General features: G+C 43.0%; 1 protein-coding gene across 1 annotated transcript; it reads right to left on the bottom strand.

The window, feature by feature from the left end:
- Positions 1-280: 280 nt before the first annotated feature.
- Positions 281-21,982, bottom strand: MOGAT1 (monoacylglycerol O-acyltransferase 1). The gene is made up of 6 exons (XM_050902575.1): positions 21,889-21,982; positions 11,326-11,504; positions 10,693-10,894; positions 7,824-7,998; positions 4,168-4,367; positions 281-435 (listed from the first exon to the last, which is right to left on the bottom strand). Exons 1-6 carry the CDS (start codon positions 21,980-21,982, stop codon positions 281-283), a joined length of 1,005 nt encoding a protein of 334 aa, XP_050758532.1.
- Between the last annotated feature and the right edge of the window lie 881 nt (positions 21,983-22,863).

The raw sequence follows: 22,863 nt of genomic DNA, 5'->3' as shown, positions 1-22,863 counted from the left end.
GGTGGTAAGAACATCTGTGTGGAGTCTCTCACTAGCATTTCTCGTACGGATGAACCTAAAAGGACAACTCAAAACAGCACTGGCTTCGAGGCTCACACCCTATGGATTTTTTTTTCCCCCCAAGAGTAAGATAAAAATCAATAAATCATCTAATAATCCCTTCTTAAAATTATTCCTTACACAAGGATAATTAGATTGCAAAATACAGATTGCAAGAAAAACAGCTTTCAGCATACACTGTTTTTTTTCCATGAGATTTGGAACTACAGATTGTAATTTGCTACTCGAAGATGAGAGATTTATGCTCAGGGATCCCATAATTCCTTTTGTGTTCTTCAAATAATTTTCTTAGTTTCTGTAGATACAATGCATGTAGCTGCTCAATCTCTTCAGTGGTGGGGTTCAAGTTCCGTTTTACAGGGATGGGGCTTCCCACTGTAAATCAAACACAACAGCAGCATTAGCTTCATTGACGTCTCTCTAAGTAAAACAGCTCTCCCTTCTGTAACAGCTCCACCACAGCTCCCAGCAAGGTGGCAGAATCACAGCACAATTCTCTTGCCCCGGGGGCTGATCCTGCCTTTCACAAACCTGAGCCCTGGGTCTGGTTCTCCACTTCCTTTTGCTCAAGTTCAGATAAAATTAATTTAAAACCCCCATCATTTCAGTTGGCAGCAAAAGAGCAAATGAGAAGGGGGTTAAGCTCTAACTTGAAGGAGCAGTTTACACTTCAACATACAATCCCATGGGTTATGTGCTGCCTTGCCATCGGGGTAGTACTCCATAAGTTCAAAATAGCATTTAAAAAAATGTACCTTCTCACCGTCTTCTCTTCTGATCTGAATACTAAAGGTATCCAATGGGAGGGACATACCTAAGAAGACAGTGGTGCCCTCAACCACACAGCCACATGAACAGGACTGAAGGAAACACAGACATCTACCAATTTATTCAAAACAGGTATCGCTGCACCAGCACCAGAAACGTTGTTGGCTACCTCAGCCTAGGGAGTGGTAGTACGTAAAATCACCAGACCCTGTAAGGTGTCTCTGAACCATCCATTGCCCACAAATATACCAACCGAAGCGTTCTCCAGGCACTGCACAAAGCCCGCTACCTGCTCTGTTGGAGCAAGAGCAAGAGGGAGGTAATTGCACAGAAGTCCAGAGGGCAGCCTCCTCCTCCGCAAAAAGCTATGCCTAAAAAGCCTGCGATATGCTAAGAGAAGCTTCCCGTGATCTCAGTCTTCCTTGTGTTGTTCAATCACTACAGATTTTGACAGCTGTTCTTGCACTGGAGGCACTGAAAGCTTAATAGACCTGACCGAGATTACAGAGGAAGTCTGTAGAAAAGCAGAGAGTTAAAAGCACCCCCCAGGAGCTTTTACAAAGGCACCTGAAAATCCCTTTCAACCGATGTTGCCACTTCAAATTGGATGGTGTTGATTAAAGGGAAGGGAAGTCTAGCCAGAACCACAAAGGAGCTGATTCTACATGTTCCTGCTGCAGCTTCGTCTGCCAACAGCTCTCGGGCCCTACACGGTGCTGAAATTCAGGCTTTACATGGCTAGAGGTGGGAACCCAGCCCTCCCCACGCCCTTAGGGGGAGTGAAATCAATATACATCCAATACAGGATTTCCAGAAGCATGACTGGAAACACCAAACAACCCCCAAGCCTTTCTGCAGCAGTCTCTTCTCCTAAGAGTGGAGATTTCTTGTGGAATTGGAAACTACGCTCATCTCTCTAGTTTTCTGTGCAGCTTTAAGCAACCTGCTTAATTTGATATTTTAGAGTTGATTCCATTTCTGAAAAGCAGTAATAATTTTCAGGAAAAACAAAAGTAATTCACTTGTCAAGCCCAAAACACTCAGACTTCACAGACCTTGGTTTTTGCTGAATTGCCTCGCCTTGCTTTAGGAACCACAGCTTCTAAACCAGGAGGAAGCTCGCCGATACCCGGCCATGTTGTCAACACAGCTAACCGGCCCGGGTGGAGCTCAACGTGGCTCTCCAGCTTTGAGGAGCTGAGCTAACACTTTCAAAGCCGTGTTGAGCCATACTGAGACCCCCTCCAAGAATGCAGAGACATGGTGATAGTTTTCAAACATGAGGAAACAGAGACACCAAAAGGTAAGGGATTTCTTGAGATTGTACAACAAATTCTGTTGCAAGACTCTGGTCTTGCTGATTTGAAGCACCCCCGTGCTTCAGCCATGGACCACCTTTGTCCTTGCAGTAAATATTACAATGATGAAGATTTGTCTCAAAGTGAAAGACATTTTGAGCTTCAGAACAGTCTCAATGTCATCAGCCCAAGGAAACACTGCAGAAAATACGTTGCTCTCATTCCAATGCTTTGAAAACTTTTTGGCTTTAAAATAAGTGACATTTTTAGCCTGCCTGTGCACAACGTGGGCTTTCAAAATTAAATCTTTTCTAAAACATTTAACTATACGTACTGATAAGATACAGAGCTGCATGAAAATTAACATAAAAAGAGCTACATTTTTGTCTTAAACATTTTTATTTGATCCATACTAAAATCCAATCATCCCTCCATTAAAGGGAGGGCCTTCTTAAATGTCCCTTGTGGAATACCAGAAAAGCTCAATTTACTTTTCTGTAGAAATAGGCTTCATTAGTTCACTCAGCTGAGAACCTGTCTAAAAATGATTTATCCAAACTATGTAGGCAGCCAGCTATTCCCTTTGCATGACACCCAGCACAACTTTTTTTAAAGGTATGGTTGTCAGTAGCACTAGTTAAAGCCATTAAAAATCAAGACATTCAGTCCTGCACTCCAGGGAGAGTAGACAACCAGGGATGAAAGCTTTTGGGGAAAAAACTCTCCTACAAACTGCCTGTCGACATGGCATGCATGCTCTCAATTAAACATGAATGGATCTCTCCATGGGGAAAACAAAACAAAAGAGAAGGAAACACCCAAGGGAGCTGCAATGCCACCTAAGCAGCAGCCTGCTGAAGGGCTGTGGGAGAGCTGCCCCAAGGTGCCCTCTCCCCTCCCTCCTCCGTCTCGCCCCTGTCCCCATGAGCACTGGGTCACGACTGCACCAGCTCCTTCCAGTAGCCTTGCTCTGGAGCACCGCTGCGGTGGCCGTGCATCAGCTGAAACACCCAACTGCTGCTTCTCTGCAGGACTAAGAAATGAAGGTGCTGGGCATCTTACAAATAACTGCAGCATCCAGAATCCGCAGCAACAGCTGCGGAGCTGTGGCAGCTCTCTGGTACGGACTGCACAACCCCTTGGGTTTACTTGAGGATTGCTGAGGATAGAAGCCTGTGAATAACTGCAAATGAAGAATAAGATTTGGCCTGGGACAGTGTCATGGTTTAACCCCAGCCAGCAACTAAGCACCACGCAGCTGCTCACCCCTTCCCCTCCCAGTGGGATGGGGAGGAGGATTGGGGAAAAAAAAGTAAAACTCGTGGGTTGAGATAAGAACAGTTTAATAACTAAAGTAAAATATAATACTAACAATAATAAAAATATAATAATAATAATAGTAGTAATGAAAAGGAATATAACAGAAAAAAGAGAGAGAAATAAAACCTAAGACAAGACAAGTGATGCACAATGCAATTGCTCACCACCCGCTGACCGATGCCTGAGCAGCAATCCGCCCCTCCCGGCCAACTCCCCCCAGTTTATATACTGGGCATGACGTTCCATGGTATGGAATACCCCTGTGGCTAGTTCAGGTCAGCAGCCCCGGCTCTGCTCCCTCCCAGCTTCTTGCACACCTGCTTGCTGGCAGAGCATGGGAAACTGAAAATCCTTAACTTAGGATAAGCGCTCTTAGCAACAACTGAAACATCAGTGTGTTATCAACATTATTCTCACACTAAATCCAAAACACAGCACTGTACCAGCTACTAAGAAGAAAATTAACTCTATCCCAGCCGAAACCAGGACAGACAGAAAGGGGAAAGGGAGAAAAGAATCCCCTCTTTTAATTGGAGGAGGACAGGAATTTAAAAAATAAAAAAAAAAGAAATATTTATTTTAAACCTCATATACTTGCTTTAGATGCACAGTAACCAATTGTTTCTGTTAGAACAGATTTATAAATTTACACAGATATTAGTAGCACACTTATGCATTTTTAACATTTGCAGAAGCATTAGAAAAGCCACAGGGAACTTACCAACAGTATGAATAGGTTGCCTGTAAGGTATTAAGCCAAAACTGTATTGAAATACTCCTCTAGCATGGAACAGCGGTAAAGCAAAGCCCATTATCTTTTGCAGCTTCTCCTGTACATTTCTGAGCCATGAACCTTTGGGGTTTGCAACTTGCTTGAATAGTTCATTTTCACCAAAGGAAAACACTGGGACCAGATGAGCCCTGTAAAACAATGAACACACTGAGAATCCCACACCAGCCTGCACTTGGACTCCACCTCACATCAGCAGCATGGAAATGGTTTCACAATAACCAGCACAGGAAGCTTCGGCAGCTCTAGACTTCATCAGCAACGTGCATTCAACTCTTCTGATATGCAGCTGCTTTGGGTTTTTTGGGTTTAAAAAAATAAAGTGATTGGCATATAACTAGCAACTAGCTTTTGGGCAGTATTTAGCTGGTTGCTACCCGTCACAACTTTTTATCACTGTTCATAATCATAAAAATGAATAATTGTATATATGATAATTAGGATTATGATCTTATCCACCACTATTTCAGCAAGTCCACCCTTGTTCCACTGCATTTTCTCCCTTGGCAAGCAAAGAAGCCTCATCGCTAACCTTCTAATGCTCCCAGCTGGGTGGTGTCAAAACCAGATCTTGGCTTCCCTCTGCCTTTTGACCAGAATAATGCACGCACTTGATTTCAGCACAAAAACCGTGATAAAAAACAGACATCCTTACAGACATGAGTGCAATGCCAAATTCCTCTGCTGTCCAATTCCCAGTGAAATCCTGCTTCCTTCAGACTTCTTTGAAAACACTAGCCTTAGTCCATTATTTCCAGAGGTCAAATCCTACCCACGGAAATTATACTAACTCACTTTGGCTCCTGCACAGCCTAATGAATTCTGATTCAGTTCATGAACTGGCTTGGGAGGAAAGGCACTCACTAGTTAAGCTGATGGAATCAGTGCAGTTGTCTCCAACAGGCAAAAACACCACTATATTTAAAACCTTGACTGCAGTATGCTTTTTGATTAATGCTTAGTTTCATTAAATAGTATTCTACAGTTTAAAGAAAAAAGAGCAGTGTAATCCTAAGCAGTCTCTGAAGGATACAGAGGTGGTTTATTTGCTTTACTTGTCTTAGCTTCTATATCTTAGCTCCATTCAGCCCACACTATCTTTGAGAAAAACCTTACTGTAAAATAGCAGCACTGCTATAATATTGTCGGGATAAATTACTGCAAAGCTCTGAACGCCTGAAGAGGATGCACGGAGGACAGAGCTGGCTGGAAAGTACTGTGGACAATCAAACCCACCTGTATGGAAAACACAACTGTTTCTACAGCTTCTTAAGCCTGAGGACCCCCAAAGACTGTCATTCCCACTCACTATTCTGACTGGTGTCTGCTCAAAGGTTCTGTCTCAAATAGAGGATATATCACCCAGCCACCTGTAAAGGAAATATCGGAAAGCCTGGTACATACTGTGGCTGTGTAAATACTCCACTTTTTACTACAACACTAAGACAAACAGGAACACCTTGTGGTGCAACAGCACCCTGAGACTGTGGGATTTGTTTTAATCTGGTAAAGGCTTTTGCAAGATGCTCTGTAGGAGGTTGAGACAGAGAAATAAGTAACTTACGATTGTGAAACTAAAGGTAAGTGAGCTGATTCATCATTTGTTTAAAGTCTTCAGGATTTCTTCACTTCATATCAGATATCTGTACTACCTCGAACCAAAATGTCTTTTCCAGAAGTGCAGAGGACTTTTGCTGACATATTCAGACCACATTTGACAAGTTCCTAGCTGAGGAACCACAGCTTCTCTGTGCTGGCAGTACAGGAGCCAGGGCCAGAGAGCACAGGTCTCCGCATTGCCCCTTCCTCTCTTGGTATTTGATGCTGCAGATCAAAAGCACCAGAAACATATGCAGACACTGGTGCAGGTGGTTCTTCTCATCCGCCTCCCGCAAGCCGCCTTCGCCCTTTCATTTCCACCTGAGCTGGAAGCTTGTTTCACATTTTGTTAATTGTTAGAACCAAAGTGTTAAAACCAGAAGCAATCACTGGATGCAGAGTCTTTGGACAAGAGCTTGGGACTGCCGACAGTGCTGCAGGAGCTGTATCGGCTGGCGTCACACTGTCCTACTGTCCCACAGCCCTACTGTATAGAAATGAAGTCAGGATTCCTATGCTTCACGTAGAAGCGGTTTTTCTTGCCGGTGCTCAGATCCAGAATGACTTGTAGCCTGGTGGTTAAGGTGACCACATGTGAGGTGTAGGTTTCAAGTCACTCGGGCAGAGACAGGCGTTACCACCCTACTGGAGGGCTCCAGACAACTAAGGCTCTTTCTTAAAGAGGAGGACCATCATTTGAAACAAAGGACTTCATAAGGAAGGAAGTGGCCATTCCTGTGTTTTGTAAGTCTCCTGATCTTGTTGTTGGGTGTTGGGGATGCTTTTGAAATCAAGGCCATGACAGGCACAGGTGTATCCAAATCAGTTTAGATGAGAGATAAACACCAACCTGTGTGATCTGACAGATCAGGCATTTACGGACATGCTCAAAAAAAAAAAAAAAAGGGCACCTAAATATTCTTCTAAACTCTATGCTTAAAAAATAAAAGCTACTGATAGTGTTTAAGATCCCACTGGATTAACCAGCAGTTGAGCAGAAATTGAGTAAAGACTCATTTAGGCACTAAAGTCCTAATTTAAATACACAGGTGTTGTTTCTGGGTACAAATTAGACTAAAATGTTACTTTCTATCAGAGAACAGGTCCTTTATGAGAGTCCTAGTGATATGTGTAAGAAACCCTCCTGGAATTTTGACACAGAATAGTTCCTAGAAAAAATGGACCTTATGTGAAAACAGAGAGGTTTTCTTCTCAGAGACCACCTTTTTTCCAGTTACTAGCTTAAAAAACTGTTACAGGTTTCTCAAGACTAATATTTTTTTTTCATTGCTTCACATGTCAATATATAATCCTGGGAGCTGTTCAGAAAGCTTAGCAGGAACAAGTCATTGGTTCCAATATTTCTAGTATACGAGACATCTGGACCAGAACAAACACAATAGCTTATACTGTGTAAATTACTCCAAAGATATTAATACCGTCTCTGTTTAGTTACACACTGATGCCTGTTTGATGGTAAAAAGTAAGCTAGTTTTTCTTGAGATTTTCACCAAAAATTCCCAGAAACTTACTTTTGCAAATAACAATCTTCAAAAGAAAGTCTTTAGAATAAAGGTGAAAACAAATCTTCCCAGACCATGACAAGAAAATTCTATCTTAATATAACTTCAATTTACAGAACAGAAAACAGAATGTCTGCTCCACTCAGCAGTAACAGCCAAGGTTTACTAATACTGTTTCATAATTCTTACTCTTTGCTAGTGCAAAAACCAACTGAAACAAAACACCAAGATATGCTAATAACACCTACTGCTTACAAATTATGAAAGTCAAAGGGAGTTTTCAACACTCCCAGATTGGATCTAGGTGGACAGACTGGGCCCTATGCCAGACATCTGCACATTCTTAGACAAGTAACTCTTTCAAATTCTAATTCTATGAGTTTACTATATCTAATATGAACTATATTTAAGAATCAGTCTGTATTCAAAGCATGCTTACTACAGCAGCCCAGATGGGAAACCTACCCATGTTTCAAGGCCATTTTAATAAAGCCCTTCCTCTTGAGGATGTTCAAAGTTAAACTTCCAGGATGTGCATTCAGAGATTCCTCTGCTCCTCCGATCACAATGATGGACGCGTGGCCACCTCCTTCGTTACTCAGCACGTATGAGACGCTCTCCTTGGATGCAGAAACCATTCCTTCAGGAGCAAACATTTTAAGAGTTGGATCTTCAAGTACAAGTACAGTGGAATTTAAGAAATATTTTTAAATATCCAAATGATGTTTCAAAATTATTACAGCACAGGACAGGGTTCAAAGATTTGGGTTCAACCCACTCACTCTGCAACAGATTTGGTCTTAGGTAAATCCCTTGATTTCACACTGATGAGTTAAATGCTGTTTGCCTATCACAGGAGTTTTGAGATCTTCAGGGAAGAATGTGCTCTTCTGCCAACTTAACTCCCCCTCAGAGAGATTCTGTGCCCAAGAACAGAAGAGCTGAATGGCAGCAGATACTGTTGAGAGGCAGCAACTAAAGCCATACAGCAGGTGCATATAAACACAGGCACAGAGGGTTTAACAGAATGAATAGAGGACTTGTGAACTCCAACATGGATCTACAGTGCCAAGCTGATCCCCTTCATTCTTTTCAAAGCTATAAAGCAGCAGCTCCATCTAAGGCAATGGCATGACAACGTCACAAGAAGCAGAAAAGGCTCATTTGTTACCATTCCCAATGACTGCATCAGCTCATTCTCTGGTAACCAGGACTTGGCACTCATCAATCTATTTAGGCTAAAAGAGCAGAATATATGAAGCTTTCCTGGTACTCCTAATACTTCTAATCAAAGGCACACTGCTGTACAAGCCTTTAACATTGACTTAGACCTTGCTCTGAACTTGGCACTTTGGAAAATCCCCTTTCTAACAGATATGCACCCGACCCCTCTTCAAAGGCTCGTAGTGGTACCATTTACCCAGAAGCCACGTTTAATTACATTGTGTTGAATTAATATAGTGTAAATGACAATGTAGAGATCAAGCCTAGTTTGTGGTGTTGTTTTTTGGGGGGCTTGGGGGTTTTTTTTTGGTTTGGGGTTGTTTTTTTGTTTTGTTTCGTTGGTTGTTTTTTTTTCACAGGGCTAGTATCAAAGCACGCTTTTTTGGACGCCAAGCAAATACTTCATTGCCTGTTACCCACTTTCTTTTCTTCCCCATTAGGGACATTACAACATGGATCATAAAAATCTCACAAGAAAGGCAAGATGATTGTGATCTGGTTTTGAGAGTTGGCCACCAAGAGAAATAGCTTGCTACTGGACTAAGTTCAGACCTCAGTAAAAAGCTACTTCCATTTGCCATATATGTCTTCACAGTCACTGTTACTCTGAAAAATGCAGCTGACCTGAAACTCACAAATAATTCAAGTGATGCTCGTTCACCCATCGGCATGCATTTTCTCTGGAAGAGAAAGCGAGAGCCGCTGTCTTTCCCCAGGACAAATTTATCTCCCTGCTGAAGCAGAGATGTCAGCCTGTGTGCAGGGCACTGTTCCCCACTCGCTCACACAGCAGCTCGGTAGTGCTGCAACTGCTCTTCCCGATGACGACAACTGCAGCCTGGCAGGCTTCGGAGACAGGCAGCAAGAGACGGGGAGATGAAACAGTGTGCTAGGAGCATGGCTTCCAGTACATGGAAGATTTTGCAAGTGTTTTATGATTTGACTGATAACCTGTATAATACCAAAGGTCCCCTCTGGTTTATCAGCTACATACTTGTGAAAAACGAGCTACAATACTGACTATTCTTTAGCAGGCTTTTTACTCAAGTTGTTTCTCATCTAGCAGGTAAATATTTGTTCCTATGGGTCAAGATGCCAAAACCGTGTAAAGCTGACTTCCAGGCTAGGCAATGTTTAAAATTGTCATCTTCCACCACTGCCAATCCCTTAACTTTAAAAGCCTGAAAGGATCCCCTCAGAAATAACGTTTGCATGGAAGGGCATTCTCTGGTATGTTGAAGTATACATGGATATGCAATTCTGATATTAATCTGAACCAACATCATAGGCATGTTTCTACGAATGGAACAGTTGCATAGCTTATCTGAAATCACAGTGTCTGTGTTGCTGTCAGGAACAAGACCTAGATCTCTGTCTCCCAAACCTAGTCTTGTGCACCAGACCATACTTACTCAAATGCTCTAGTTTAACAAATTTAAGTAAAATAACTCCTGTATTAAACCACTGTGGGGGAACACTAGTCCTGATTTCATTATACATTCCTCTGTTCCACAAACTTTATTGCTTGTTATTGTTATCTTTTATTACTGCAGTACCAGTCATGAATATCACCCCTTTATGACAAGTGCTACTCAGAACAGAGAAGAAAAGTTCCTGTCCTTAGAGTTTACATCTCCATTAAAATTACACAAATTTGCAATATGGGACCTCTGTCAGAAGTAGGTAATTAACTTCCAACTAGAAGGATATTTGTAATGAGTAGGACTTTAAGCCTTTCGGTTAAGAGATTATCCTCAATTTGTTTTACAAGTGTCTGTGCAATGACTAAATAATGTTATAAATTAACATGCCCTTCTCTTCTTGTAAATAACTGGTACTCAGTACTGCTGTCTCTTAGTTCAAAGGAAAAACAGCAATTTTTTTCAGAAAGAAAAAAAAGCTCAGTGATATAGTTTAACAAAACTATTAATAAAACCTTTCAAACAGTTTTGCAACAACAGTTCATCATAAAACAGAGGTTTAATTTAGCACCAACGCTGATCCTTCTGAAGTGAAATTACTTACCATTTATAGGTACAGGAACAGACCCTACATTTGAAGCAGAAGCTATAATATAGAGCAACAGCTGAGACATTCTGCTTTTACCTACCAGCACTCATTATGTATTCTCTGAAGAAGGGACAGCCAAACCAGATGGGCATGATATGAAGATATGGAGTAAGCCCAGGAAATAAATTTTTGAAACTTGGACCGGTGCAAAAGTTTCCAAAGGCTCCAGCTACCAGGACTCCATGAGGGTGAAAGCCAAGTAAGTAGTTGTGATTTGGACTCAGATCTGAAGTTTTTATAAGCTGAAAAATAGAGACAGTGGAGGACATTATAATGCTTACCTCAGAAGGATTCTCAAAAACAAGAAGTATGGAGATTGCACATTGACAGGACACAGAACCAATGACAATTCATTTCCTTCTGAACACTTTAAATTACTGTCCCGTTTTACAGCTGAACAAAGTTTAAATAGATGTGTCTCAAGATACCATGTCTAGCATTCACTGTGCTGAGGCACTATCTTGTGACCCAACAGTCCAAGCAGAAAATCAGCCCTTGCCCCTTTTTGTCACTAAATCTCAGACTTCCCATGTTTTAAAAAGAATTTAAGTTCACCCTGGAGTAAGCATTAGAATTTTACCAAAGATGAGTCTTAGACGTTTGTCCACGCTCATGGCTATTCAAGCTGTCTCTGTTCCACTGTTTACAGTTCTGTGATAAACCTTTTACTCACGTGAATGGGAAAGTATTCCCTAAAGTACTTCCAAACAGTCCAGCTTCTGACCCACTGGGACCGTCTGCCCCCTGTGCATGGCGTTTCCCAGTCGAGGTAGAGCCACAGCAGGTACAGAACAGCGAGGAACCAGAAGTTGCCCAGGATCAGGATCACGAAGAATCCACAGCAAAACTCTGCTACATGAGACAAAAAAGGAAACCATAGCAAGCATTAATCACACCTGTCTCCTTTTAAGACCTTGAATTCCCAGCCCTGGTATTTTTTATTACGGATGCTACTCAAAATGCATACAAATTGAAGTTAGCTTATTCCACATTGTGTGAATGTTGTTACACTGAGGGTGAAACACCTACAAGAGTGTATCACCTCAGCCTATATTTCTTGCTCTACTGCACAACTACACAAATAAGCCTAAGATGATGCTGGTTTACTTTAATAAAACAAAAGCATGACCTCAGGACCAACACAGTTGTCTTCTCCCCATGGCGAGAGTGAACACACTACTGTTTGGTAGAGAGCATCTGGTTTACCTCAGGCAGAATAAAAGGAGACAGCAAGAGCTAACAAAGATGTGATGTTCCAGTGAGCAAGAAGAAGGGAGGAGAGCTGGGGAAGGAAAAAGGGGAAAGGGGGCCGCAGCAAGATCTCTTTTCTAATGAGAGTGGTGTCGGGCAATCATTTTCCCTTTTTGTTTCTTAACTTCTCTACTTATGAAATAGCGATGGTAGTTCTATTCCCTGTGAAAAGTGCTCTGTGACTGGCCAAGGAGATGCACTAGACAAGACCAAAACATTAAGAGGTTCCACTTCAGTCTCTAAACATGTCACTGTAAGTGGAAGCTCACCATTGCTATGGGAACACAACAGCAGTTCTAAGTCCTGATACTTTCAGAGCCAGGTTAATAAGAATTGTAACATCCTACTACAATGATGATACATAGGAAGTGTATTATACACAATTCAAAGAGACAGAAAAAACTGTTTGATTAAACAGTATGTGTTACTTTGGGGCTCAACCCTGAAAAAATTACGCAGGGAAACTCCCTATGGAAACTTTATCTTCATAGGACTTGCAGAATTTTGCACTCTTGCAGCAACTCAAGCAGCTATAGACGGAGTCGGCTGAAGCGCAGTACAGCAGTACCTGCTGCTCGCCGCCCTGTAGCACACCATGCAGCAGCCTGCTCGCTCTGATGTCTTGTGAACAAAACGCATGAGGCTCAGGGATCAGAGTAATCCAGCAGATGCTGAATTGCAGGTCTGCAAGGTAGCCAGGGCTTTAGCATCATTTATGTATATAATGGCAAGCAAAACAGGACCCAGCCCTCACTGGAAGTCTCAACAGGCAGAGTTGTATGAAACAGGCATTTTTCTGTGATATTTTACGAAGCAGAAGTAGTACTTTGTATATCCCACAATTGACTGGCTTTCATGAGGGCAATATCCTGTTATGTCCTAAAAGGAGTTACACCAGTGAAACATATTGAGCTAAATATAAGTAAATAGAGCGGAGTAAAAAAATAACAGAAGTACATCAGGCAATAATTTGGCTAACACAATGTAAGTATTACCAGAACGGAAAACTTTGAAATAAGCAGATGGACCAACAGTAAAAAGCACTCATCCTAGTTAAGGTCAGCTTCATTCAAGAGAGACATTACTTGGGTGTTGGAAACTCACAGCAGATTCCCTATACCAAGCAGGTTTGAGCTGCTGAAATTCAGAGCTTAACTTGGCCTATGGGCACTCTTGTGTTTCCTCCAACCTGAATACTTATTTTTTCTGAACTTCAGCCAACTTGCCCTTGTGCCTAGTTTGACTGTGCCTTCAGAGTAGAAATGGATATATTGCCATGGGGTAACTGAGAACTACTGCACAGAATCCAGAAGCAAACAAAGCAAGCAAAGCTGCTGGTTAGATTGAGTAGGAAAGAAAGGGATGAACTTTCCCGTTTCTGGCAGGGAATGAGCAGAAAAATAAGGAATTGCATCTGCCTCGAGGAAGGGAGAAGGGAACAACCATAAACAAAACCAGAAGCAGGATCAAATCTACTGTTTTGAAGGATACTCCATTCTTCAGCACGATCAGTACAGAAGCTCATTGCTTCCTGCTTAAACAGGCAACCCTGGTCTTGCACAGAGAAGCACTTCAGTAAGAGCTCTAGAAAAATACCACAGCTAACTGAGGCCCACAGACCTCCAAAGTCAACGTGGAAAACTCCCAAAAGCTGCAACAACGAGTTCTAGGGAACAGCGTTAATGCAGGACGAGTAACACAGGTGAAAGATGATGCTCAATTCCACTGCTCTGGAGGGAGAATTCACTGGGAATCCCACACCAGCAACACTTCAAAATAGGGCACAGAAATACTTTGAGGAAAAGTCATTACCTGTTCTTTGAAGAAGAGGTCCTGAAACTACAGAAATTTCTAGGAATGCTAATCTGGACAGGATGCCAAGGTTCATGGTCTAAGTTTGAATAAGTATAAGAATTTTTTTTATTTGCCATAAATCAATTAATTTCAAGTTGTTACGCAAAAATTGCTAAGTATTTATATTTCCTACCCTTCCTTTCAAAAGGACTTCTGGCTCAGTGCAGAACCACATGACTTTTTACTATCAGTTTCCTAGCCAAATAGCTGAAAGGTGCTTTGGATCAAAGCATCCTTGCTGTGCGAGCTAATTAAATCAGCAGTGAGAAGTGCCAGATAGCAGTATTTAATACTATGCAGACAAACATACGCAAGATCAACAAGCTCACTGCTTTGCTTTAGCTAGAACACGTTCCTGCGTGCATGTAACGTATGGGGAGATAAGTATGGTGTCAGCACTTCCTAAGGGGAGTTCAGCATCTTGTAGGACAAAGCTGATTTATTATTGCATTCAAAAGGAATTTGCTGTGCATGTCTCATTGTATCTCCTTATTATTTCAATGCATTAACAGCCTGCAAGATGAGTTAAACACTGATGACTCAAAACCAATGAGCCTATAAACACAAAACCAGTGTTTTCTCCTTCAGAGAAGACAGTGAGTAAATAAATGGCAACCAATTTACCTAAATTCATAAACAAATTTCAGGCAAAAGGTGAATAACTTGGAATTTGTCACTTTACTATATCATCGCCTTCTTGGATGTAGTTCCAGTGTACACTGTAAGCATAATTTTTTGCTTGAACTTGAATAAAAGCTCTGAAAATTTCTCTATGGTGTATTGGAACAGTGGGGGGAAAAGGAAATATGGATTAAAAGACAAATCACTGCCATGGGACTCTGAACGTCCAGTTTGCCAGCCAATATTAGCGAGTCCCTTTTCCTCCATTTCCCCATTTACAACATGCGGATACTCACCTGTTGCAAGAAATGGATGAAAAATATATATATAGTGTTAGCTAGCAGCACTGGCAGCCATTCTGCCTGATGATGTTTGAACACCTGATGCTTCGCTCATTAAATAGGCTCCGAGTTTGCAGCTGTGGGCACCAAATTCATAAAATAGTTAAATACCACAGAGATAGGAAGTACGAAACCAGCACAATGGGTGAGGAAATACAGGTGATCCTGGCAATTGGAAGCTCCAAATGCATTTGCAGTTACTAAGGAGTCAAAAATGCTTGAGTAATACCTAGTGTGAGGGCCACCAAATCTAAGATTGTCCACTAGAAGAAAAGCCTCCCATTACTCTCAGAGCAGTCACAGACCATGTCCGGCCAGTGCAGGTGTATCCTAGGTGGCCAGGGCGCTTGTCTCAATCCAACCAGCACTACAGGCTCTCTGTAGTACCCCACAAAGCCATGCAAAGCAGCTCGCTCCGAGACCTCCGGACTGCTCAACAACTCAGACAGGTCTGAACTACGAGCCAGTTCCTGCTGTTTCCTACATGCTCTTAGCAAAGCTTTCTCTAAACACATTGTGCTGCTATGTCTTAAATGAGCTGGAGACTTTCAGAGTTCAGTGATTTGAACCTCATCTCACAAAGGACACGATAATCAGGACATCTTTATGCCACTGGCTTTCTAGTGAATACACAGGTAGAGATGCTATTTTTAATATTTACACTTCTCCATTTATACTTCTCTGGGCTTTATGAGTACATGTGCATACCAATGCACAAAGCAAGCTGAAAAGCTCATTCCTTAGATCTATGGCCACAGGGGAAAAAAAATGAAAGATGGCATATTCTTCAACAACCACGGTGATATACCTACAACAGAACAGTCCTTTCCTCGCCTTTAGTCTTCCGAGCAGCAATGCCTCCAAGCTGGCTGTCTGAGGAACACAACATTGGAGGGAAAACACAAGGAGAATTGCACAGTAATGTTTTTGTCCCTAACGAACATTTGCTCTTCTCTATTATCCCTCAAGGTACCACTGATAGGTTGATTTTGGCATTAAAAAAATTATTTTCCCTGCTTAGTGGATTCTTTCATTAGGGGAAAAGAAAAAAAATAAAACCGGCCTTAATTTCTGCAAATACTTTCTAAATTATTTATAAATTGTAAAGAAAGGGATAGAAATTTAAATGAAGTAACCCATACAGCAAATGGACTCCAACAGTCCCACCAAAGGAAGACCTGAGACAACACACAACACCTGAGAGAAGGCAACCTGGCAAGGCAACAGTAAGCAAGTTCATGCTTCTGCAGAGTACTGCTCTGCAGCTTTTACATAGAAAGTCTCTTTCTAAAAAATGCAGTCATAATGTTAGTACTATCCTGTTCAGAGCCTACTAGTCTGTGCAATTCTGTCAATATACAGATTTCCACCAGAAGCACAGGAACTTACTGCCACTTTTTACCCATGGCAGATATGGACTCCCCAGCAAAGAACAAGCTGGGAATTTAAACTAACTGAACTGGAAAATTGTTGAAGTCCACAGGAATTTGGTAGCCATCTCCAGGACTGAGGTGGTAAGGAGGTCAGCATTTGTTGAACATGTATCAGTCTCCTGTAGGGAAGGTCCTTTGTCAGTTTATTGGTCACAACTGGGAGCCTCAGTCACAAGGATATTTGAGCATTCCTACCAAGGGAGCCGTATTTCAACACCAGTATGATAACAAATACAAACCCTCAGATGCCAAGGTTTGGAGGCTGGTTTAAAGGCTTGTTTACTCTGGAATTTGGTTGCAGTTCCCAAGCTAGCAGACCTTCCATTGGCAAACACTGATAAACTAGAGATACAGAGCATTAGGCACTATTGACTTGTAGATAGAGTGGTCTGGATACAGTAAATCCCCGAGTTACTAATTACCAAATCCTGAGACAGCATGCCAAATTTAGTCTACGTGTTTCCTGTTTCTTTTATTTCTCCTTAGGCATCCACAATCAGTTACGTTCACATACAGGTTGCCGAGCCCGGGCCTCTGGCCTGATGCAGCACAGCCATTTTTCTCTTCCTGTTCTCGAGAGATACAAACAAATATACACGGAGACATGGTTAAATTCCCTCCCTAAGATGTCGGTAACAGAGGTAGCATTCCTAGAAATACTAGTCAGTCAAGTATCCTGTTATTCTCTGTGATCACACATCAGTCCCTGCCCATGGGCCAGTAATAAGCTTCAGGGATAGATGAATACAGACTGACAAAAACAAGTAGCAATACCAGCCAGCTTGCTAGGAAAGGCTCATAGACCTTAGCTGAGTTTTCTTAGGTATCAAAAGAGCGTTTTTCAAAAAAGGCTTTGAGGAAGAATGAGACCATTTTAGTTAACCAGCTACAGCTGAGGAATTAAATCAGCACCAGATAACAAAACATCATGACATGTTTAGGGAAAAGGTTATTTTTTGCTTTAGCACATTACACTGACACCTGCTTTCTCAACACTTCAATCACTTACTATTCCAACAGCAATATCTCATTCTGTGGCAAATGTTTCATCGTTTCTATTCTTTTGGGGAAGCCAGATCCACAACTCAAAACTGCCTCCAGCCAAGTTCAGTTAACAGAGTGCTTCATCCTACATGCTACATGCACAGAAGTTTAATCACTAGAGAACACGATGTACTTTAATATACACCAATGTCTTTAGCATATTATTTTGTGGCTTCATGCATATTAAAGTATACCTTTTATTATGTACTGATTTTGTATTATTAAGTATTTTGCAAATAAACACAAGGGTGCATGCAGCACAGTCACCTCCTAGGTCCCCAGTAAGAAGACCAGCGCGCCACTGCTGGACCTAGAAAGTGAGCCATAGAAGATGCATCATTCTCCCCTACCACCACTTTGTCTCAAAACAAAATCCTGGTATCCTTGTAACTCTCTCTCACTTCCATCTCTCATTGTCTGGACCAAGACACCACCACTCCACCCAAGTTACCTAGTTCTGCATTTGATTTTGTACATGCTCAAATTCCACCACCCCTTTTCACATCAAATGCACCAAAATTGGCAGAGGAGAAGCTTACCGACCCACCTCCTAGCTTTATTTTCTCCAAAGTGCTGTCATTTGATTTGTGTACGTTAGAGAGGAAGAAAAACAAAAGGCTAAAGCACCTGCAAAGCAGCACTTACACCAAATCTCATTGATTTTTCTTTGTTTAAATTATTTTGCCTTTAAATGAACCCTTTGATCTACCTCCTGCCTAGGTACAGATCACCTCCTGATACAAACTGAACCTCACTCACAGAGGTGCAGTACTGAGGCACACAGCTCACCCCTGCAGCACGCTTACATACCAAGGGTAAATTGCTGCTCAGTTACTGTGCAAGAAACAGAAAACCTACACTGGTTCCTAACAGGAGGATATCAGACATACTATTAACTGCAGCAACATTAATTCAGTCAAAGTTCTTAACAAAAATATTTCCAAGCTTAAAAACAAAGATTTCATGCTAAACACCAGGGACATCCATTGCATTCATTGATGGTGACAATTTCTTTTGTGTATATGTACCGTGAAACCTACAGTACAAAAATGGGAGCGATGTAACTTCTTTGCTCTCGCCCCCCGTCTGTCCAGCAGCACTTACAGGCTTGGAGATTTCACTTCTCCAGGTGACTTTCTGTCTGGGTTTAGGCTGGACAATGGCGCAGAGAGATCACAAGCAGATATCAGCACACAGCTTCACAGGCAGACACGATGTGGGTGCTCCACGAGCTTGGAATGGGGCCAGACCTGCCCCAGGACTGTCAGCCTCTGGCCAAGCCGATGAACCTCTAATAACAGTAATTACAGGCATAAAACGACATCTGTCAAAATTGTCTGTTTCAGCTTTTTTTCCAAAGTAGGCACTCTGAAATTGCAAAACTTCATATATTTGCTGTTTCAGCAGTGAAACACTACTGACTTGAAATTATGCTTCAGCCTGAAGCTGTTTGGATTTCTGCTTAATACGGCAAGAAACAGCATCATTTTAGTGTTTCCTGTTTTTCAGTTTTTGTAGCTTTAGTTTTCTAGACTCCAGGCTGATACCACTCTCTCTTAAAAGCAGAAAGCCCATTTAAACCACTGTCCTTTTTCAAGGAGCTTTACCTAGACTATTTTAGCCTGCTGCACTTAGAGCACATAAGATAGGAAATCACATGGCAGTTTCAGCTGGCACATGGTGTGAAACTGTTAGATGGGCATTTCTCTCGTCTAGTCCAGAAGCTCTTAGATACAGATCACAGTATTTCAGAACTTATTTTTGCTTCTGGTGTCATGCCCCTGGATAACTAACAGAAGAACCACTGCTACAATGAAAACTTGTCTTTTCTGCTTGAGGGCGAACTTTGGCAGCTTGCAGTACAGAGCAGGGAAGCACAGGAACTTATACCCGGAATTTTAAAGAGGCTCCTTTTGTACATAATGAAATTCTGTGCACATCTGTACAGCTTTTTTGAGGCAGAGGCATGTTTATTCTGCCTACGCTCTACAGCAGAAGCAATGTATCTGTAGTGCAGACCCAGCCCAAGGCAGTACACTGTGCGAAGGAGCAGAACTTTGTACCATGCTACTGCAGCTACTTGTTCAGTATTTGTTGACTGATTCACTCTTTCTACAAGTGGTGATGAGATTCACAGTCTTCAACAACTATTGCATATCTGTATTTCAGGCCAACTTGTGAGTAGCCTTTAGTCACACCTGCAAGAGGCTGTTTTCAATCATCAATTCCACGGCCTCAGAAAAACCACGCAGCATTACAACAAAGCAAGCCTGGAGAGCAAGGGGCAAAGACCAACACAATACGCTTTTTACATTAAACTCAGCTACTCTTAAGGGTGTCAGCCAGGAAGAGAAAACCAATGCTCGATTTTCAGAGTCTTCTATCCAAGTCACATTATGGATTCTAAGTTGTAATAGACTCGTGTTCCCCTTACGGCTTACTCTGTGTGCCAAATCATGTTTTCACGTGTCACTTCCCAGATTTAAAGGATATCATTACCCGATTCAGCTTTTGTTTTTCAGGGCACTAATTTTTAGAGTTATCTTACTTTATCTGTTAGTCCTATTGGTCCATTTTATTAAGCTACGGCACCTCACCACATACCTAGATGGACAACTTTAGGAACTAAGCCAATACCCTATTTATTCACTGCTCTAAACCGAATCCCTGTATCTATAATATGAATCATTAGTTATATAGTGTTATCTGTTCATGTTTCACGTGCAGATATTTTTACATAAGACTGAATCTACAGAAGATCTTGCTTGGTATAAACTAGTTCCAGCCATATACCAACCCCCAAACACCACCTACCCCTCCAACCTATCCTGTGATGAATTCACACAGTATTTCATTTGCACTGGGGCATCCCCTGCATGATTTAAAAGTGTCACTCTTGAATTCAAGAGCTTACAAACAAACAATGTTTCCATACTTTGTCTGCTCCACAGACAGAAAAAAGGCTGAAAAATCCAGACATAATGGCAATCCAGAATGTCAGAAACCAACCCATTTTTCAGTTCTCTAAGTCATTCAGGATTCAGCCATCTGAATTTTCCTGGAGCTAAGTGAAACTTTTTGGCCAGATCACTCCGACTGTCCTATGACTGAAAGGGTACGCCTACAAAATGAAAGGTCACCTTGGATAGCTCTGAAGATAAACATCCCCATGAAAGCACAAGCAGATTATTATTAGAATCAATTTGTCCACCAAAATTCAAGCATTCTTGCAAACAGATTTTTTCATCATCACGTGCACTCACGATATCCAATGTAACCAGCTGTAAGACCACTTTCTTGTTGTTTTCCTTGACGTTTATTCCCAGGCAGCGCCAGCTGCAGAAGACAGCTGCCTACTTCTCCCACTGAACTACAGCAAGAGTGGATTTTCTGCAGCCTGATCACTTCTAGTAAGCACAGGACGCGATTTTCTGCAGCAGCGTTGTTACCAGCCAGGCTAGGATAAAAAATTGTTTCCTTCCACGGCCACTGAACTTCCACTGCATTATCATTAGACTGGAATAATGGCATATGCCAAGATCTAATTCAATAACAGAAAATTAAAAGCACAAGCTATTTACAATGTAACCACAAACATGAACTGTTTATAGTCCAACCACATATAATTTAGAGGTAAGAAAACAGCCAAGTACTAAGGATAAATCTGTGAAGGTGCTTCATACCCTCCATGCTTCCCCCACATACCCAAATCTGTTATGTGTGGGCTAACAACCTAAAAAAAAAGTCTGAGGGACATCAGACCACCATCTGAATGACACTATGTTTGCAAGATATACAAAGAAGATATGTGCACATTCCTTTTCTCCTTGTAAGTCCTAAAGCATAGACGATGGTAAAGCGTTCCAACATTTCCAGTAACTCACAGGTAGTCGGTTACTCTATACCTCAGAACAGTTTTGTTCCACACAGATTATTCAATAACTGCTTCCACGGATCTGGTCCCAAGAGTTCAGGCTTAGCTTACCTTATCAAGCGACTCATTTTATCGAGTTCAAGTAACCATCCATGAGAATAACATTTGCTGCTGTGAATAGGTGTTTAGCGATAGGAGTCCATTAAGATATTAGGAAAATTCACTATAGAGGAATAATCAGAGGAAAAAGTTTACCAAGTAAAATTGTTAGGAACACTTTCTTAAAGCAAGAGAGGACATTTTTCATAAATTTACGGAAGTGGCTGCATTTAAGCCAGTTCACTGTTGACCCTTATTTTTTGTCACCTAGTTAAATGAGAATTTTATTGAACTACAGTATATAAAGTTATTTCACAAAATCAGTAGTGAAAACAGCATTAGTCGTGTACTAGCTTTTACGCTTACGTTCAATAAAAAGTTGTTAGTTGTCAGAAACCTAGTGGGCGTCTCAATGAGAAGACGCGGTCACTAGCTTTTCAAGATGATATTTGAAAAAGAACCCATAGAAAGAAATAGACCCCAAAAAAGAGAAAAAGTCGTCCAGAGCTTTCAGGGAAGAGAAGGCCCAAGCCCAGAAGTGCGACGCTCTCGCCCGCCCGGGGATAGCCAGGGAGCTGCTCGCCGCCCGGCTGCCTCTCCTCCCACGTGGAACCACAGGGTGACACCGACCGATGCCCACGGGTGACGCTGGTCAAGGAAAAAGCCGGTTCTTTCCCTTTTCTCTCGGGGGCAAGGGCAGGAAGGGGGAAGGCTGTTACCCAGCAGGAGGAAGGAGAAGATCCACTGCAGCACGGCGACTGTCTGGATCCTCCTCTTTAGGGGGATGTTGATGGGGGCAAACTCGACCTTCATGCTGACGGCGGCAGAGCAGCGCCGGGAGCCACGGACCCGCCGGCTCCCCCAGCCCCAGCCCGCCGCACCTGCCCGCCGCCGCACCGCTCTGCCGCCGGCAGCCGCGGCCCCGGCTTGCGGCGCAGGGACGCGCCCCCTCCCGCCACCGGCGCTGCCCACGGCCGCGGCGCGGCAGCGGGGCCCTGGCGCGCCCCCAGCAGGCGGGGACGGGTAGGCGGCCGCCCCGGCGCAGCCCGCCCCGGGCCGCGGGCACCTTCCTCCCCCGCGCCCCGCCCCGCCCCGCCCCGCCCGCAGGAAACCCGACCCCGAACCAGGAGCGGGCAGAGGCCGGGGCGGGCTGCCGGCTGGGCGCGTCTCCGAGCGCCGCCACCGCGCCCCGCCTTGTCGCTGAAACGCCCAACGCGGCGGCCCCGGCCCCCAGCCGCGACACGCCGCACCTGCCCCCGGCTCAAATGAACGACGCCAGGCAACAGTGTGAGGCACCCGCGGCTTTACTGGTCCGAGCTGCGAGCCCCGCGTCCGGGGAGCCACGTTGTGCGGCGGCAACTTGTCTCACACGGAAGCACCGGAGCTACACTGCAGAGTCTGGGCGGCTTCTTCCCCTCGGAGCGGCCGACGCCATCTCTGCCTTGTCCCCAGCCCCCCCAGGCATGCCCTCGCGATTAAGACTCTGACAATGAAGGAGTTTACGGAAGTTCACCAATAAATTCCTGTGGTATTCGGGCCTAACGCGTTCATTTCCACTTAAAGCAGCACATGCACAACCTCCTCCCAACCCCGGCACTTAACCCGGGGCGTCAGTGACAGGTATCTTAAAAAAAAAATCCAGTTAAAAAAAAAAAACAAAAACACCCCAAAACTTGCAAAAGCGCTGTCCCGGT

This window comes from Gymnogyps californianus, chromosome 10 (assembly GCF_018139145.2).
Source record: "Gymnogyps californianus isolate 813 chromosome 10, ASM1813914v2, whole genome shotgun sequence".
Classification (NCBI taxonomy): Eukaryota; Metazoa; Chordata; class Aves; order Accipitriformes; family Cathartidae; genus Gymnogyps; species Gymnogyps californianus.
The sequence above is the reverse complement of the archived record's forward strand: the minus strand, read 5'-3'. Positions and strand labels throughout refer to the sequence as shown.

Bases quoted from the DNA above. Each gene is read 5' to 3' on its own strand.
- MOGAT1 (XM_050902575.1), bottom strand. From the start codon at position 21,982: ATGAAGGTCGAGTTTGCCCCCATCAACATCCCCCTAAAGAGGAGGATC. The intron at 10,895-11,325 runs GTGAGTAAAAGG...TCTATTTTTCAG, and splicing joins GGGAATACTTTCCCATTCAC to CTTATAAAAACTTCAGATCT. The intron at 7,999-10,692 runs GTAGGTAAAAGC...TTGCTCCTGAAG, and splicing joins AGAATACATAATGAGTGCTG to GAATGGTTTCTGCATCCAAG.